General features: G+C 37.8%; 1 protein-coding gene across 1 annotated transcript in view; it reads left to right on the top strand.

Annotated features, from left to right (window-relative positions):
* Positions 1–15,916, top strand: part of Rab39a (RAB39A, member RAS oncogene family) — a 35,487-nt gene extending 19,571 nt beyond the window's left edge. The window contains exon 2 of the mRNA XM_076843799.2: positions 15,327–15,916. Within this exon, the coding sequence (XP_076699914.1) occupies positions 15,327–15,753 (427 nt within the window). The 3' untranslated portion in view covers positions 15,754–15,916. The remainder of the gene's footprint in view (positions 1–15,326) is intronic.
* Positions 15,917–19,186: the final 3,270 nt, after the last annotated feature.

The following is a 19,186-nucleotide window of genomic DNA, read 5'->3' as shown; positions in this document are numbered from 1 at the left end:
AAGCAATCATGAAATTCATATGGAAAAATAAAAGACCCAGAATAGCAAAAGCAATTCTAAGCAGGAAGTGTGAATCAGGAGGTGTAGCGATACCAGATTTCAAACTGTACTACAAAGCAATAGTAACAAAAACAGCATGGTACTGGTACCAAAACAGGCGGGTGGGCCAATGGTATAGAATAGAGGACACAGAGACCAATCCACAAAATTACAACTATCTTACATTCGATAAAGGGGCTAAAAGCATGCAATGGAGGAAGGATACCATCTTCAACAAATGGTGCTGGGAAAACTGGAAATCCATATGCAATAAAATGAAACTGAATCCCCTTTTCTCTCGCCATGCACAAAAGTTAACTCAAAATGGATCAAGGACCTTGATATCAAATCAGAAACTATGCATCTGATAGAAGAAAAGGTTGGCTCCGATCTACATGTTGTGGGGTCAGGCTCCAAATTCCTTAATAGGACACCCATAGCACAAGAGTTAATAACTAGAATCAACAAACGGGACTTACTTAAACTAAAAAGTTTTTTCTCAGCAAGAGAAACAATAAGAGAGGTAAACAGGGAGCCTACATCATGGGAACAAATGTTTACTCCCCACACTTCAGATAGAGCCCTAATATCCAGAGTATACAAAGAACTCAAAAAATTAAACAATAAGAAAACAAATAACCCAACGAACAAATGGGCCAAAGACCTGAACAGACAATTCTCAGAGGAGGACATACAATCAATCAACAAGTGCCGCAGTCTGGCTGGGCACAAGATCACGAGCCACTCAAACAGGAACAAACTTTATTTAAAATAACCGCCAATACCACGTTCGTGCCCGGGAAGATTCCCGATCCACCCACGCGGCGTTCTGCCGGTCCCTTCCCGAACCCCAGCGCAAGCGCTTCCCCCGGAATTCCCTCCTACTGCACTTTCCCAACCAATGGGAACTCTCCAGGAGTCCCGCAGCAGGCCAAGGTAAACAGCAGGAGTCCGGTATCCATAAGAATGTAATTTTTAACATAATCATATCATCTCAATGGCTAGCTGGCATCACCTTTCAATCAAAAATGCCATGCATCATATTAATTGACTGTGGCTCCCAGCATCTCCCCCCTTCTGTTTAATTAAGCAACAAGTAATGTGGCTAGGGACCGTGCCTGTTAGGTTTGTCCAATTCAACATATGGTTCTTACCCGTCATTGGAAAACTGACCTTTAGGCGTCAGCCTCCTGTCTTAGGTTGATACCACTGCAATTGGATCATACCCGTCACTGACTACCGGTCCAGCATATAGCCATACTTGTGGATAGGCCTATGCACCAGGGGGGGGTGAGGTTCTTTGCCTCACCTCTGTTGGCCCCCAGATTTGGCCTTGGTGCCAGTGGGGGGGTGAGGTTCTTTGCCTCACCTCTGTTGGCCCCCAAAGTTAGACCATCACTAGTAGAAGGGAGGAGGATACAGAAATGCCACGACACCAAATCAATTGACGACTCCTAGGGAAAATTGCACCACTGGTGACACATCAGCAAAGATACGCCAGCATTACCATAATTTGTTGCATCAACAGATAGATCACAGTGCATACAAGTGATACATAGTCCAGGCAAGTTTTGTAAGCAGTTCAAAGTGGAGGAATCTATCAATATGTCCATTTCCTCCCAAGATAAATCGACTCATTAATTGAGCATTACTTGTTGAGTTATTATTCATTGATGTATCAGTTTATACAGTTTGTTGTGATAATTATCGAAGAAGTTGTAGTTTGGTTTCATCTTTGTCTTCACCGGCACTGGGATGAAAAATAGGAATTCTGACAATGATGTTAAAGAGAGAAAGAAAAAAAATGTAACATTTCAACAGGTACTAAGAAAACATTTTTTTTTAGAACAATTTACATTATCTTGAACAGAATTATTAAATATAATGAAAAGGAAAGATGAAAATAAACAAACAGATCTGTTAACCTGCTTATTTGTACACATATTAAAATAATTTTTAACAGCTGTTTACCCAATTTAAATTAAACCATTAAAATTACGTGAATAATAAAAAATACTTGGATCCATTTTTTTATGAGCACTCCTCATATATGATCTATGGACATACGCACATATAGACATATAACACAAAACAGAAGTGTGCACATATAACACAACACATAAGACAATAGTAAAGGCCTTGTAGTTTCACCTAGGTGAAATCTCCATTGCAATGTTAAAAACTCCACAGTCAAAAAATAAAACTGATCAGAAAAACATCAACCTAGGTCTGTATGAGCTCAAAAATAAAATAGAACTTTATGATGTGGGAAAAAGCAATAATAAAATAGATATTGAAAAAAGCATCCTGGTTAATCACTGTCGCAGATGTAAGAATGGCCAAGCTGGAGTTCTGGATATCAGCTGTTATGGATTTGAGTCAAATCATCTTTTTTTTTGATCTGTAGAAATCGTTTTGGTTAGTCTTTCTGGAATCCAAATCGGCTGCTGTTCTCCCTGCGGAAACACGCAAACAGAGCCCCGACTCCAGACAATTACTGGGTCAGGACCTTTCCATTGTCCTGTTAGAATATCTTTCCAAAGAACTTTAGGCTTATGCACATTTTTTGGATACATATGCCTTTCCGCAGCACTAAGTCCTGATGAATCCAAATTTAAAAAGTTTAGAGTAAAGAGGGTTATTTTAAGTTTATCTTTGGGGGATATATACCCCTTTCCAATTCCCTCCTTTTGTTTTAATAAGTACATTTTAATAGTTTGATGAGCTCTTTCAACTATGCCTTGTCCCTGTGGATTGTATGGAATTCCTGTTATGTGAGTAATGCCAAATGATGAGCAGAATTGTTTAAAAGAGGTAGAAGCATAACCAGGACCGTTATCTGTTTTTAACTGTTTTGGAACGCCCACAGTGGCAAAATTTTGTAAGCAATGAGCTATAACATCTTTAGTTTTTTCTCCGGCATGGAGGGAGCCCATCAAAAATCCGGAAGAAGTATCAACTGTGACATGCAAATATTTTAATTTTCCAAATTCTGGCAAGTGTGTGACGTCCATCTGCCAAATATGGTTAGGTATCAGTCCTCTAGGATTGACTCCAAGATTAACTTGTGGTAAAAATGTCACACAATTTTGACATTGTTTTATTATATGTCTGGCTTGTTCTTTAGTTATTTTAAAACGCTTTTGTAAAGTATTAGCATTGACATGGAACCTTTTATGAAAATTTATAGCTTCTTTTATTGTGGAGAAAATATGTATGTCATGTGTAGATTTATCTGCTAATTCATTGCCCAAACTAAGGGCTCCAGGCAATCCTGTATGTGCCCTGATATGTCCTATAAAGAATGGATTTTTTCTGTCCCAGATTAGACTTTGTATAGTGGAAAACAAAGAGAAAACAGTAGAAGAAGGGGAAATCCTACCAGCATCTTCAAGGGATACTATAGCATTAACTACATATTGACTATCAGAAAATAAATTAAATACAGAATCTTTAAACATCATAAAAGCTTGTAATACTGCATTAAGCTCTACCTTTTGAGCTGATTGTTTGGGTACTAAAAATGTAAAAGTTTGATCAGGGGTAACTACTGCTGCTGTACCATTATTTGACCCATCAGTGAATATATTTGGAGCATTCATGATAGGGGTCTTTCTTGTCATTTTTGGAAAAACTACAGGATGCTTAGACCAAAAAGACAACAAAGGATTAGATGGCAAGTGATTATCAAATGAAACATTAGATTTACACATGATTATTGCCCAAGTATTTAACTCATTGGCTAACTCATCAATTTGATCCATAGTATATGGAGTAATAATTTTATTGGGAGAAATCCCAAACACTCCCTTTGCTGCTTTTATTCCTTTGAGTATTAATTGTCCTACAGCCTCAGGATACCTAGTAAGAATAGTGTTAGGAGAATAAGATAAATGTATCCACAATAATGGACCTTCTTGCCAAAATACTCCTGTAGGAATATTTTTTGTTGGTAGTACAATAAATAATAAAGGCAAACTTATATCAATTCTATCCAAGTGCATATTTTCCATATATGTTTCAATGATTTTTAATGCCTTTCTTGCTTCAGGCGTTAACATGCGGGGTGAATTTGGATCTGATGGACCTTTTAGGATATCAAATAAAGGTCCTAGCTCTCCTGTTGGTATGCCTAGATAAGGCCTTATCCAATTTATGTCTCCCAATAACTTTTGATAGTCATTAAGTGATTTGAGTTGATCTACTCGTATTTGAATTTTTGGTGGACGGACCATGGTTGAGGATAACAGAACTCCTAGATAATTAATTGGAAGATTTAATTGTACTTTATCTATTGCTATCTCTAGATTATAACCTTTTAATAAATTTGTAAGTGTGGCATAACACTCTAGCAGTGTGTTTTTATCTTTATGTGCCAATAACATATCATCCATATAGTGAAATATTTGTAGTTCAGGATTTTGATTTCTAAGTGGTTGGATTGCTTTGTTAACATAAATTTGACACATAGTTGGACTATTAGCCATCCCCTGAGGGAGTACTTTCCATTCATATCTCTGATCAGGACCTTCATGATTTAGTGCAGGGATAGTAAATGCAAAATGTGGACTATCCTCAGGATGAATTGGAATTGAAAAAAAACAATCTTTAATATCTATAGCTAAAACATACCAGGTTTTTGGTAAAGCAGACAATTGGGGAATCCCTGCTCAATTGAGCAGGTCCCATAATAACCATCTCATTATTAATGGCTCTTAAATCTTGTAATAATCTCCATTTACCAGATTTTTTTTTTAATGACAAAAATGGGAGTATTATGGGGAGATATGGAAGGTTGTATATGTCCTTTCGCTAATTGTTGTTTGACCAGATCATGGGCTACTTGTATCTTTTCTTTAGTCAGGGGCCACTGAGGAACCCACACTGGTCTTTCTGATTTCCAATTAATTTTTATTGTCTCAGTGGCCCTTTCTGAAAATCCAACCCATGTCTGTCTGTTCCTTGATCTATTTGCATTGGTGTTGTTATACCTTGTCCTTGTTTTCCTAATCTTTTTTCTTTTCTAAAACCTTGTTTAGCCCTAGTAGTGGGCGCATTAGGATTGATGTTATTTGTTAACGTCAAACCTAATTGATCTAGGACATCTCGTCCCCATAAATTTATAGGAAGATGATCCAATACATATGGCTGTATAGTTCCCTCACATCCTTCAGGATCCTTCCAATCTAATACCATTGCACTTCTATGGGGATTAGTAGCCACTCCTAGGCCTCGAAGCATTTGAGTGGCTTGTTGTAATGGCCAATGTTTTGGCCATTCCTGACTAGATATGATGCTAAGGTCTGCACCTGTGTCCAGTAGCCCATTAAAGTCGTGTCCTTGAATATTTAGTTTTAGCATGGGGCGAGAATCTAAATTTAAAGACAGCATAGCCCAATCTACACCTGTGGAGCCCAATCCCCTGGTACCTCTTTCTACAGTACGACTGGAAAATTTATCATGTAGGCTGGGTACTATTAGTAACTGTGCTACTCTATCCCCTGGTGAGATTACTGATATACCTCTTGGAGAACTAGCTATAATTTTTATTTCACCTTCATAATCGGGATCAATTACCCCGGGACTTATCATAAGTCCTTTTAGTGTAGAAGAACTGCGTCCCAATAATAAACCTACCGTTCCTTGGGGAAGAGGTCCTTTTACTCCTGTGGGAATGATTTGAATTCCCATCTCTGGAGTTAGTACTGCTCTTGCAGAGGCGCAGATGTCCAACCCTGCGCTCCCTCTAGTTTGTCTGATGAGGGATTTAATGGATAATGTGTCCTGGGCACTACCTTGATGGTGCTGCTGGGTTCCTCCATTGCCCCGTATATTTGTGGTTTTGGGCCCCGGAGCATTGGGCCCTCCAATCCGTTTTTTGGCAATGGAGCCTGATGCCTTTCTCCACGATATCGTGGGTAAACACTTGGTCCTTGTCTGTTTTTTGACAACGGAGTGCCCTCTATGGTGGTTTGAGAACGGCATTCATTAGCCCAATGTCTCCCTCTACGGCATCGTGGGCAAATACCTGGTATTCTATTCCTTTGATACCTAGCTTTGTTAAACCCTCCTCCTATGGGACAATTCCTTTTAAAATGTCCTGTTTGATCACAATTGTAGCATGTTTTTGGCCTGGCATCTAAAGCCTGTTGTACTGCTGCTAAGACTTGTCCTTGTTCATTAATGTCTCTACATAATTTAATATATGTGTTTAAATCTTCATGTTTCCATGGTCTAATGACCTCTCTGCAGCAACGATTTGCTTGGTCATAAGCCAGTTGTTTTATAAATGGCATTGCCTGTTCTACATCTCCAAATATTCTAGAAGCTGTCTGAATAAGCCTATCTACAAATTCAGCGTAAGGTTCGTTAGTTCCTTGTATTACCTTAGATAACTGTCCTTGTAAATCTCCATGCCCCTGTAAAGTTTTCCATGCCCTAACCGCATCTGCAGCAATTTGTGCGTATACACCAGGATCATATTCAATTTGTTGCCGTTGACCCTCATAAGGTCCCTTTCCTAACAACATCTCCAGATTTCTTTGAGGGTAACCGGCTGCTGCATTTCGCCTAGCTGTCTCCATGCAGAATTCCTCATTGGCAACCTTCCATAACAAATATTGTCCTCCATTTAGCACAGATCGACACATGTTAGCCCAATCTGCTGGTGTCATATCTAAGTTGGTAATAGATTCGACCATACTTATGGTGAAGGGTGCTTGCGGGCCATAGGTTGTTACAGCCTCCTTTAATTGCTTTACTGTTTTGAAATCTAAAGCACGATGAATTCGTTGCCCTCCTGCCTGCTCAAGTACAGGGCATGCTAATCTTTGGGATCCTGCCTCAGGATTTTGTGCATCAACTACGGGAGTTGAGGGCCGCTCAGCTGTAGGTGGAGCTGTTGGTTGAATTACACCCTCTGGTGATAGAACGGAGTTAGTAGCAGCCTCCTGTTGTAACTCCCCACTTGATGGTCGTTTTTCCTCTAAGCTTTCTTTCTTCAAATTTTCCTCTGTCTGACTAGCTGGAGAGACCTTCTCTTTTGCTTGACCTGACATGGTTTCTACCACAGTTTAGACCTCTAACAATTTACTTAACAGTTTTTCGGTTTGTTTTTTACTAGTTTCTAATCTACTATAAAGGTAACGCAACCCAATAAGGTAGCATAAAACAAAACCGAAACAGAATGAAACAAAAACGGAGCAAAGAATAGTTGTATCAATTTTCTCTTTCTCAGGGCCAAACAACTTCAAGCCTTGAGCCAACCATTTTTCCCAGTTTGCCTGAGAAAATTCTAGGGATAGGCAGCTTGAAACAAAAACAAAATAAATCAAAAGAAGAACACATTGTTTTTTGAAATGGTCACCCATTCTGTCGCCTTCCCTCAGGGGCGAGCAGTTTTACTCACCTCCAAGTTTCAGGCGCTCCCCGTACAGGGCCACCAGTTGCCGCAGTCTGGCTGGGCACAGGATCACGAGCCACTCACACAGGAACAAACTTTATTTAAAATAACCGCCAATACCACGTTCGTGCCCGGGAAGATTCCCGATCCACCCACGCGGCGTTCTGCCGGTCCCTTCCCGGAACCCCAGGGCAAGCGCTTCCCCCGGAATTCCCTCCTACTGCACTTTCCCAACCAATGGGAACTCTCCAGGAGTCCCGCAGCAGGCCAAGGTAAACAGCAGGAGTCCGGTATCCATAAGAATGTAATTTTTAACATAATCATATCATCTCAATGGCTAGCTGGCATCACCTTTCAATCAAAAATGCCATGCATCATATTAATTGGCTGTGGCTCCCAGCAAACAAGTACATGAAAAAATGCTCACCATCTCTAGCAGTCAGAGAAATGCAAATCAAAACCACCCTAAGATACCATCTCACTCCAGTAAGATTGGCAGCCATTAGGAAGTCAAACAACAACAAGTGCTGGCGAGGATGTGGGGAAAAGGGTACTCTTGTACATTGCTTGTGGGACTGCCAATTGGTGCGGCCAATATGGAAAGCAGTATGGAGATTCCTGGGAAAGCTGGGAATGGAACCACCATTTGACCCAGCTATTGCCCTTCTCGGACTATTCCCTGAAGACCTCAAAAGAGCGTACTACAGGGATACTGCCACATCGATGTTCATAGCAGCACAATTCACAATAGCTAGACTGTGGAACCAACCCCGATGCCCCTCAATAGATGAATGGATAAAAAAAATGTGGCATTTATACACAATGGAGTACTACGCAGCACTGAAAATGACAAAATCATGGAATTTGCAGGGAAATGGATGGCACTAGAGCAGATTATGCTAAGTGAAGCTAGCCAATCCCTAAAAAACAAATGCCAAATGTCTTCTTTGATATAATGAGAGCAACCAAGAACAGAGCAGGGAGGAAGAGCAGGAGGAAAAGATTAACATTAAGCAGAGTCATGAAGTGGGAGGGAAAGGGAGAGAAAAGGAAAATTGCTTGGAAATGGAAGGAGACCCTCATTGTTATACAAAATTACATATAAGAGTTTGTGAGGGGAATGGGAAAAAAATAAGGAGAGAAATGAATTACAGTAGATAGGGTAGAGAGAGAAGATGGGAGGGGAGGGGAGGGGGGATAGTAGAGGATAGGAAAGGTAGCAGAATACAACAGTTACTATTATGGCATTATGTAAAAATGTGGATGTGTAACCAATGTGATTCTGCAATCTTTGTAATGTTTTGAATAACCAATAAAAATAAATAAATAAATAAAATGATGAATTCAAAAAAAAAAATAAATAAATATAGGGAAATATAGATATGGCTGTGGGTTCAGAGGGTGATGTATAAGTCTTGTTGCTCCAGGTTTGTTCAGGTCCCACCCTATACTCCTGCCTGTATATATGACTTCTGCTTGGTGATGAAGCTCCAGTCTGGTGAATCACAGAACACTCAGCTCCTGGTGAGCACTCAGATTGCAAGGTCATTGGGTGTTCTGTAGCCAGGCATTTACTCTTTATCAAAGCCAGGTTATAAACCAAGAGCTATTTTTCCAAAGCATAATAGCCTTTGACAAAAAGCATAACTTTATTCCAAAATGCCACTCCTACAATTGTCCAGTAGAGGTTTCCTTGGGCTTAATTGAACATCCCAGTCTGCTGTAGGCACTTTATACAGCTACCATTAGATCTGATGGCCCATGACCCAAATGGCAAATTGCTTTCAGTATAGTTTAGACCAACCAAAGGAACTTCTCATTTTCAGTCCTCTTAAAGTGGGTAGCCTTTTGGGTTGCCCACTTAATGGGTCAGAGAAGCACATTTTACTATACAAATTACCTCCAAAATTCAAAAAGATTCACCAGGTATTATGTACCTTTCTTCTTGTAGGGAACATAATATATTAAACTTATCTTTTTCTTTTCTTCAACCTGTTCCTGATTAAAGAACCCCTTCATTCAAGAAACAGCAGAGATTGCTGGCTAGTATATTTTCATGGGGTGTGTGTTTCTGAATATTTGATTTACCTCTTACATGATATTCTCATAGCAATTCAGTGACCTTGGTGTGAGAATATAAGACCACACTACTAATGGATCTACTATTGAACAATTTTCTTTTTTGCACTGCTGTTAGCCTTTTCCCTCAAATTTCCTTACTCTGTCATTTCTCCTATTTCCCCAACAGCTATGTATATGACTCTGAAATCAACTATTCATTAACTCACTAAGATAGATTGAGTACCCTTCATGTACCAGGCACTTGTAAACCACTGGGTATTCACCAGTGAGCAAACTAAACATGGCACCTGCATGCCTGTCACATAAGAAGCCAGTAGCATGGTTGCAGAAAATGGAAAGGAAGGAGAAAAGATGCTTTGCCAGAGTCCATGATGCAGTTGAAAGTTTTTGAACACACATTGACCCTGTCCCCTGACCTGAGAATTAGACTCTAACCAAGCAGAGCAGCCATTTGTCCTTCTATAGAGGAATTCATAAAAGGGCTAAAGTGTTCCTCCAGTTCTCTTTTGTGTAAAGAACAGTTTAATGGAAATTCCATTTCTTCCTGGGGTAGAAATCTAAATGTGAGAAAAGAGGGAGAAGAATTTCTCTTAATTCTAGAAGTATTCCTCAGCAGTATTGAATCTATTGCCATCTATCCTAACTGGCAACCTAATTTTGTGCTGGGTTCACAAAATCTGACTATTCCAATAACATAAGAAAACAACAACGAAAGCACTCAAACACATAGAAGTACCTTTTCAAAATCCGAGACAGCTCTCCAACCTTAAGGGTCATGAAAATAGAGAGAGCCACTGTAATTCTTTATTCTTATATAGGGGACACACAAGAGGAGGTTCCATGGAATATTCTATCCCAAAAAGGGCAAAGGTGTAGGATTACAAAGGAACAGGTGAGTGTAACTCAACCCCAGCAGGTGACACCTATTCCTGGAGTCACGCCTTGTTATCTAAGCTGGGGTAACACCCAAGTTACTGAGACCTGGCACTATCGAACCAGACTGAACGCAATAATTGTTCAGAACCCCGTCCATCAGGACTTAAAGGCATCTGCATCCAGGGCAGCTCCTGACAAATACCCACTTGGGATTATCTATAATTAATTCATACTGACACCAGTCTGCCTGATTGAGTGATATTCCCCAGAAACTTTCAGTTGCATGATGGACTGATCAAGAAATAGAGTTTTCCCAGATGAATATGTTAGAGGGAGAAGGGCTTGGGATTTTAGCTGTTTCCATACAGTGATGATGGTGACAGAATCTAATATATGGAAAAAGGTACAGCTAGGTGGATATTAATGACATAAAGTGATAGAGTTGGTCAGTGGATTACAAATCTTAAAGAAATTAAAGAATTATTGTGGTAAAAATATGCAGGCAGGCAGTGAGAGTTTGATTCACAAATGGACTTTGTGAATTTGCAGACTTGGAGATGGTGAATGTTTCTGCTGATGATAAAAGAAGAAAGGAAGAATGTAGGAGAAAGTTTATGAGTGGAATTCAAGAGACTAGAAGATGACATTGGAAAACTCATACAAATTGATGTTGAAATCAGTAGGCAAAAGGACAGGAACTGAGAAAGAAAAACAAAGTAAACTGCTAAAATCTTGAATACATGGAGAATGACCAAGCAGTTGGCAGATGACAAGCCAGATGGTGTAAGCCTCTCAGGAGAGGAGGATTTTTTTTTACAATAAGGGTTGGGAGGGAATAACTATCTGGATGTGGTATTGAGGAAACATTAGCCAGTACCACCTGATCCTACAGAATAAGCAACAGGAATGTGCTGCAGAGAAAGCAAGTTTCAGGAGTTGGATAAAACATTCTGAGGAAACTGTTCCTCGGGAAATGAAATAATATATGCTGATAGTACAGCCTTCAGAGTATAAAAGAACAAGCAGATTTCTTTTATAATCAAAACCAGGGGATAGTAGTGTGGCTCTATAGCAGAGTGTATGCTTAGCATGTGAAACCCTGGGTTCAGTTCCCAAAACCAGGAAAAAAAAAAAATCTTGGGAAGGACAAGGAGCTCCTAAGAGCTTGTAGCCCTGCTCCCTGCGCTCTATAACTCACCTTTCCTATCGTATCACATCATTATAACCCCTTTATCATTCTTGCCAGAGGATGGTCTCACAGCTCTTAATTCCACCTTTATACACATGAGAACAGTTTACAATCCATTTATGGATTACTCTCTCCCTTTCTTCCTTCTGTTCTTCTTGCCTTTCCTCTGTTTTTTTCCTTTAAGTCATCCATTCATTCAGTGAGGCTTTCAAAGCCCAGAAGGAAATAAATATAAAGTAATATGCAAAAAAAAGTTTTGTTGCTTTTAAAGAATTTATCATGAATATTTTAAATATTTTAAAGAACTTATCATGAATTCTTAAGTTCCTTAGTGGGAGAACCACATATGTAGTTCTTTTGAGTTCTGTTCCCTACCTCTTCAAAATACCTTCAAAAACTTCTAAAGACCTAAAAGAGGAAGGTCCAGAGAAAAAATTTCCTCATTACCTCATTACCTGCAAGACCTCCCTTTCAAGTTCAAGTTTTCTATATGAAGGCCTGCCCTTTCCCTAACTGACACCAGGGATGCCCTATTGTTTCAGGAAAAACCGTATCCCATGGACAACTATATATAAATTTGAAGCCAAGCCTAATGAGGCCAGAATTATACTTTCTTTTCTTTTTCTTTTTCTTTCTTTTCTTTTCTTTTCTTTTTTTTTTTTTTTTTCAGTACTGGGGATTGAAGATTGAATTTGGGTTAGGTAAGCACTTGACCCCTGAGCTACATCTCCAGCTCTCACAGGTCAGAGTTCTAAACATAATATCTAGACTCACACACAGAACTTGGAGATCAGGTTATTACATAGAAAATGTCAGATGTCATATTGAGACCTTTATTCCAACTATTAATAAGGATAGTTTTGTAGAGTGTATTACAAATACTTTGCTATAGGATGATCTTCCAACTGTATTCCAAATTTGATTTCCAAATTTAAATACCAGGGACTAGAAAACATGGTATTTCCTACATGTGTAAGACATGCCTCAGTGTACTACATAAGCATTTCAATATTGACTTTTCAACCACAAAAGGCAAATTGTAAAAAATTATAGTAATGGCAAATTAAATTTGGGAGAGTGTAAAATAATGCAAACTTGGTGCCTGAATAAATTAAAGCTTTCAGTCTAACAAGACAGCCTTAATTAAGTTTCTCTTATGACACTGCACATCTGCCTAAATTCAAACATATAAAGATGAAGTGGCAAAACAATAACAAATTAACTATCCTGTGAAAATAAAAAAAAAAAAACAGCAACAACTTAAATGAACGGCATTATTTATAGCCTGCTAAAGATTGTGGGAGATTTTTCTTATTGGCAATTACTGTACAGTAATGTAATTCTCAAGAATAGTGTTTTAGAAATAGTCATTCAAGAACCTATTAGGGGGCTGGGGATGTGGCTCTAGCGGTAGCGAGCTCGCTTGGCATGCGTGCGGCCCGGGTTCGATCCTCAGCACCACATACCAACAAAGATGTTGTGTCCGCCAAATACTGAAGAATAAATATTAAAAAAATTCTCTCTCTCTCTCTCCCTCTCTCTTTAAAAAAAAAAAAAAAGAACCTATTAGGAATTATGAGGAGAAACTGGGAGGCAGGAGAAGTAGAAAAGCGAGGTAAAATACTTTCTTCACATTCTGACAACAAAAGTATTTGTGGTATTGGGTCATTGAACTGAGCTGTAGCTTTAGCAATAAGGATAATGAAGATGTATGAAAGGTGGAGAATAGGAGAGCACCATACAATCCACTGGCACTTCATAAAAATCTTTGTGCCTCAGGCAAGTAGTCAGGTGGGTTTATGAGAAGCATTGGCAACTGGGAAACATACACACTCACACACACAGGATCCCTGACTCAGAACACTTAGCTCTTTCCCTCTCCAAGATGATTCACTAATCCAGTATAACAAACATTTAATAACATCTGTATTTGCCAGGCAACATGATTATTAGGTACACACATTTTTTAAAATTATTTTTTTTGACCTTCAAGGAACTTGGAATTGAGTAGGAGACATACCAACAAATCCAGTCAGCACATTGTGGAATTTGATATAATCATGAGGGCAGTGAGGTAACAACAGTTCAGTGGAAATAAGAGAAGGAGTGCCTAAGACAGAGCCTAAGAGTCAGTGGCAGGGAAGGCCTTCCAGATGATATAATTCCTGAGCTGACTATTGAAGGAGATATAGAAGTTTGCTAGACAGAAAAGGGCTACAAGGCATGATAAGTAGAGAAAATAACATAGGTAAGGGCAAGAAACAAACAAACAAAAAATAAAAACAGTGCTGTCTTGCCACGTTACCTCATAATTCAACCAGGAAACAGGTGGCACAATAGTAGGTTAACTGAAAAGAGCTGAATAAAGTGACTATTTCCAGAGTTTCAAAGTCAAGGGCAGTAACAAAGGATGTTGAAGCATCTAGGGAATACAACAGTGTGAGGCCATTAATTACCTGGCTGGAAGAAATATTTGATAGAATGGTACTATCAAAACTTGGTGACAGCTGTAGCCATGGGAAAGGGACTACCCAAAAGGAACCTTGACCAGAAGCAGAGGAATACAACCACTGCTGTGCCATGCCCAACAGAGACAAAGGAAGAAATAGATATCCTTATTTCCCTTTCCTCTCCAGTCCCCATCTAGCATCCCCCATTGGCTGACCTCCTTTTGGAGAGCTTTCTCCAAAGGCCAGATTCCTAAAGATGAGAAAAGAGTAGAGACGAGTCCTTGGAGGGGCAAACTGAGAATCACTAGCACATCTCAGATTCATATCCTAGGTTCAAATAACTTCCTGTTTCTTGAATAGGTATAGCAGAGGCATGTACTTGTAGCTAACATTGAAACATGTTTTCTGTCTTAGTACAAGTGTCCATAGAATGGGAGGCTTGACCAACAGAATTGTATTTCTCAGTTTTGGTGGCTAGAAGCCCAAGATCAGAGTACCAGCATGGTCTGGTTCTGGTGATGACTCTTTTCTGGCTTGTAGACAGCCATCTTTTTGTGGTAGCCTCACATGGTAGAAAGAAGACTAGAGAGTTTTGAGGTCTCTTTTATAAGAGCATTGATCCCATTCATAAGGGCCCTTCCTCATAACCTAAATTATATCCCAAAGGCCTACCTCCTAACATCAACACAATCAGGATTGGGATTTCAACATAAAAATTGGGGGAAGGGAACACAACATTCAGTCCATAATACTGCTCTTTTTTATTTTTTCTAAACTTTTGGTGGGGGGAGTTGTTGAATTACATGACAGGCTGAGATTCTTAGGATTCACCTTGCTGTGCAACCTCTGTCCTTCTCTAGTCTTATATATATATCTTTATTTTATTTGTTAATTTTTATGTGGTTCCTGGGATTGAACCCAGTGTCTCATGCAAGCTAGGCAAGCACTGAGCCACAACCCCAACCCTCTCTAGTCTTTTTATATGACTGTTTTTACCTATAATGATGCAATAATTATGCTATCAGATATTTAAAAACATAATCATAGATCATGTGAGATAACATACCATATCCATCTAAAAATATTAATGTTCTGTCAGTGTATGAAACAGGTTTGCATGTTAGTCTTATAGAATACTTTTGTTCACTTGAGACACCTTATATTTGATTTGTAAATTCTAGTTAAATCACATTAAAATATCTTCAAATTTTATTTATGGTATTACATTGTTTGAAGGAGAGAAGATAATACATTGTCTTATACAACCCCTTTTCTCTTTATTTTTCAGATCAATAACTCGATCCTATTACCGCAACTCAGTTGGTGGATTTTTAGTATTTGACATTACTAACCGACGATCTTTTGAACATGTAAAAGATTGGCTAGAAGAAGCAAAAATGCACGTACAGCCATTTCAGATTGTATTTCTACTGGTGGGACATAAGTGTGATTTAGCTTCACAACGTCAAGTGACAAGGGAAGAAGCTGAAAAATTGTCAGCAGACTGTGGAATGAAGTATATAGAAACCTCAGCAAAAGATGCTACAAATGTAGAGGAATCCTTCACAATCTTGACAAGAGACATATATGAACTTATTAAAAAGGGAGAAATTTGTATTCAGGATGGCTGGGAAGGAGTTAAAAGTGGTTTTGTTCCAAATACTGTGCATTCTTCTGAGGAAGCAGTAAAGCCCAGGAAGGAGTGCTTTTGCTGACTTCAAACATGCCAAAGAACAAGAACAGATTGGGTGTCACTTCAGGATAAATATAACATTAATGGCAGAAGGATGCAATGATAGCATTTTAAAAAGTTAGGCCTATACTAACACTATTTTGTAAGCTATTTGATTCAGAGCACTATGCTTGTTACACTACAAGATTGGGTATTTTGCTAAATTATCAGGCGAGGCAGACAACTTTTTGAAACTGGAGTATCTACATAATTCCCTCCATTCTTACTTCTTACCTTGTTAGCATATAGCTGACCTTAGTGTCCAGATATGTCAGTATTATGCACTTTTCTTGACAGTCCAAAATGAATTTTTTTGTCTGATTGAAGATTTTATTAGGAGTTATATTACCTTAAGTTAATTAATATTGAATAATAAAGTGCATTTAAAAGTATGCTGTTCAATTGCAAAGTAAACAGTCTCGGAAGTATTTTTTAAGAATTTAACTTTTTTTAATTTTTTTTTTTTTTTTTTAGTGTGGTGCTGAGGATTGAACCCAGGAAGGCCTCCCTCACCCAAGGTAGACAAGCACTCTACCACTGAGCTACAACCCAGCCCTCAAAATATTGACTAGGACAAAAGTAGCTGTTCCTTGTTTAAGATCCCAGATTTTTTACGATTCTCAGGAGTACTTATCCTCCCTTATTTTTGCCTGAAAGTGGGAAAATAAGTTTTATACCCATTTTTTGCTTGATTTATTGCTCTTGAAAATTTTATTTTATAAGATGTATAAGGATTCAGACAAAATATATATATACTTTTTTTTAAGAGAGAGAGAGAGAGAGAATTTTTTTTTAATATTTATTTTTTAGTTTTCGGCAGACAACATCTTTGTTTGTATGTGATGCTGAGGATAAACCCGGGCCGCACGCATGCCAGGAGAGCGTGCTATCGCTTGAGCCACATCCCCAGCCCTCAGACAAAATATTTTAAGCAAATATTTATAAAAACAAAAATGAAGGACCACTAAATCGCAGATATTTTGATGTTGTAGTATACTGTCTGGATTTAGACAAGAAAATACAAAATTTGTTTATATACTGACATTTTCCATGAAAAAGGGAATTAACTTTGAACCACTTTCAAAATTTTCCATATAGACACAAGAATGTTTTTAGTAACAGCATTTTTGTCCAAGTAAATTTCCAAATTTTCCCATTTCAATACAATAGAAGTGTAGAAAAAAGACTTTTCTGGACAAGGAAAATGGGTTAGATGCTTGATAAATTTAGCATTCAAATTGTATTTTACAATCTCCCCAGTACAAGTAAAGATAGATGAGATGGATGAGAATCAGTTAAGAATGTAAAATGACTTTCAACTTTTCTAATTTTGAATTTATTGATTAAACTTTCTCTTTTAGGACATTTTGAGCATACTATCAAATATTTTTTATGACATACATGTCCATTTTGTTCTGTAAACTGTTCTTATTACAAAGAGTTACCAAATGAAGCTGCCTTTCTAGAAGCATAAAATTTTTACCACTGAACTATAGTTTCTTCATTTGTTTGAAAATCAAAATAGTATAACAGAAAGAATATTTTAGCAAGAAATTGAAAAACTTGGTTCTAAACTTGCCTTTGCTTACCAATATTTGACCATAAGGAAGTCATTTGATCTCTTTAAGCATCATTTTTCTCATTTATAAAACAAGGCTAGTGCTGGGCATATTGGTGCACACTTGTAATCCCAGCAATTTGGGATGCTGAGGCAGGAGGATCACAAGTTCAAACCCAGCCTCAGCAATTTAGCAAGGCCATAAGCAATTTAGTGAGATCCTATCCCAAAATAAAAAATGAAAAGGTCTAGGGATATAGCTCAGTGGTCAAGGGCCTCTGGGTTTAATCCCCAACACCATAAAAAAAAGACTAATAACCTCATTTATTGAGTTTCATGGAATTATTTTAAGAATCAAGTGAATCATGAAAATAAAAAGCTTGTAAATAGAGAAAGCATTCACAAATGTGAGGTTGATGTTGACTGCTCATGGGCATACCAGTATATTTACAGTGGATGAGAGTTTTTTATCATCTTTCCTTTCATGTGTGTTCAGAAGGAGCAAAAGAAGGTACATGTTTTCATGGACCTGGGGGATTTCTTGGTTGAAGCTTATCCTCTGCCCTTTTACCCTGAACCACTATTCCTCCAAAGCAGAAATGATAGGGAAGGAAGTCCCCAGAGAATTAATTCAATCAAAAGTCACATTTGAATGTGTTTTTTGTGTATCTTTGAAGTGGATATTTAATTGTATTTTCAAATACTTGTACATTTTCTAGGTTCTTGTAAGTATTTTCAATAGTGTTTATGAATAGAAGAATATAAATTATGTCACTATAAAATTTTAAACATTTACATTGTCAACTTTTTTATATTATTAAATTAATTTCACATGAGTGAATTCATACCATAATTGACCAGATGAGAAATATTTGTCGCCCAAAATGTGAAGTAGACTATTTTTACTATTACAGTTTTAAATCTTAAAATTTTCCATCAGTCCAAAATGGCATAAGCTCAACTACTAGGTATCTAACAGCAATTTAAAGTATAGTCACCTGTGCCTACTTGTAAAGTTAAACAGCTATAACATAAAATGTGACTTAACTTTCAGTGGACACCCTTTATAATATTTATGTTGGATGAGACTAATTATTCAGGCTGAAGGATTTGATGTGTTCCAAGATTTAGAACAGAATTAAGAAACTAGGAGAAACAATTGGGAAAGCAGAACCCAAAAATTTAATACTTGAATAAGTAGAAGCAAGCCTAGCACTCTGGTCTCCTAACATCTTGATTACCATGCTTTGGCGGGGGGGGGGGGGTGAGTTAGTGTGTGAGTGTGTGTGTGTGTGTGTGTGTGTGTGTGTGTGTGTACACATGCCTGCATACATGTACTCACATGAGCATGCATGTGCACATCGCTGGTTGTTGAGGAATGTGAGGAAAGGGGAAATATAATCAGATGGAATCAACAAAATTCTAAATTTGGGTTAAATCATTTTTATATTTTAGAGAAGCTGTTTGTGATAAAACCATAGTACAGCGAATAATGACTGCAAAGATCTGAGTTCTTAAACAAGATTGCCAAACACCTGTATACCCTTAGCCAGATATCTTTATCCATTTATATATATAATAGCTGACCTATTTTTTATACATTACTGTGGAAAATATGGATAAAAATTCCAAAAATAGTAAAAATTTTTGCTCTAGGCAAAACATTTTGACTAAGTTTCTTAGTAATCACTTATTCTTTATTTATGTTAAAATTACTTCATTTAAAATTAACTTTTAGCTCATTTAAAATTTAAAGCTAATGATGTAACTAATTACTAAATAGTAATTTTTAAAAAGAAATGAAAAACTATCTAATTGTATAGTAACCTTTCCCATAATAGAAATTACTCATCTTGAG

This window comes from Callospermophilus lateralis, chromosome 2, assembly GCF_048772815.1.
Source record: "Callospermophilus lateralis isolate mCalLat2 chromosome 2, mCalLat2.hap1, whole genome shotgun sequence".
NCBI classification, from domain to species: Eukaryota; Metazoa; Chordata; class Mammalia; order Rodentia; family Sciuridae; genus Callospermophilus; species Callospermophilus lateralis.
This window is presented reverse-complemented; position numbering and strand designations above follow the sequence as displayed.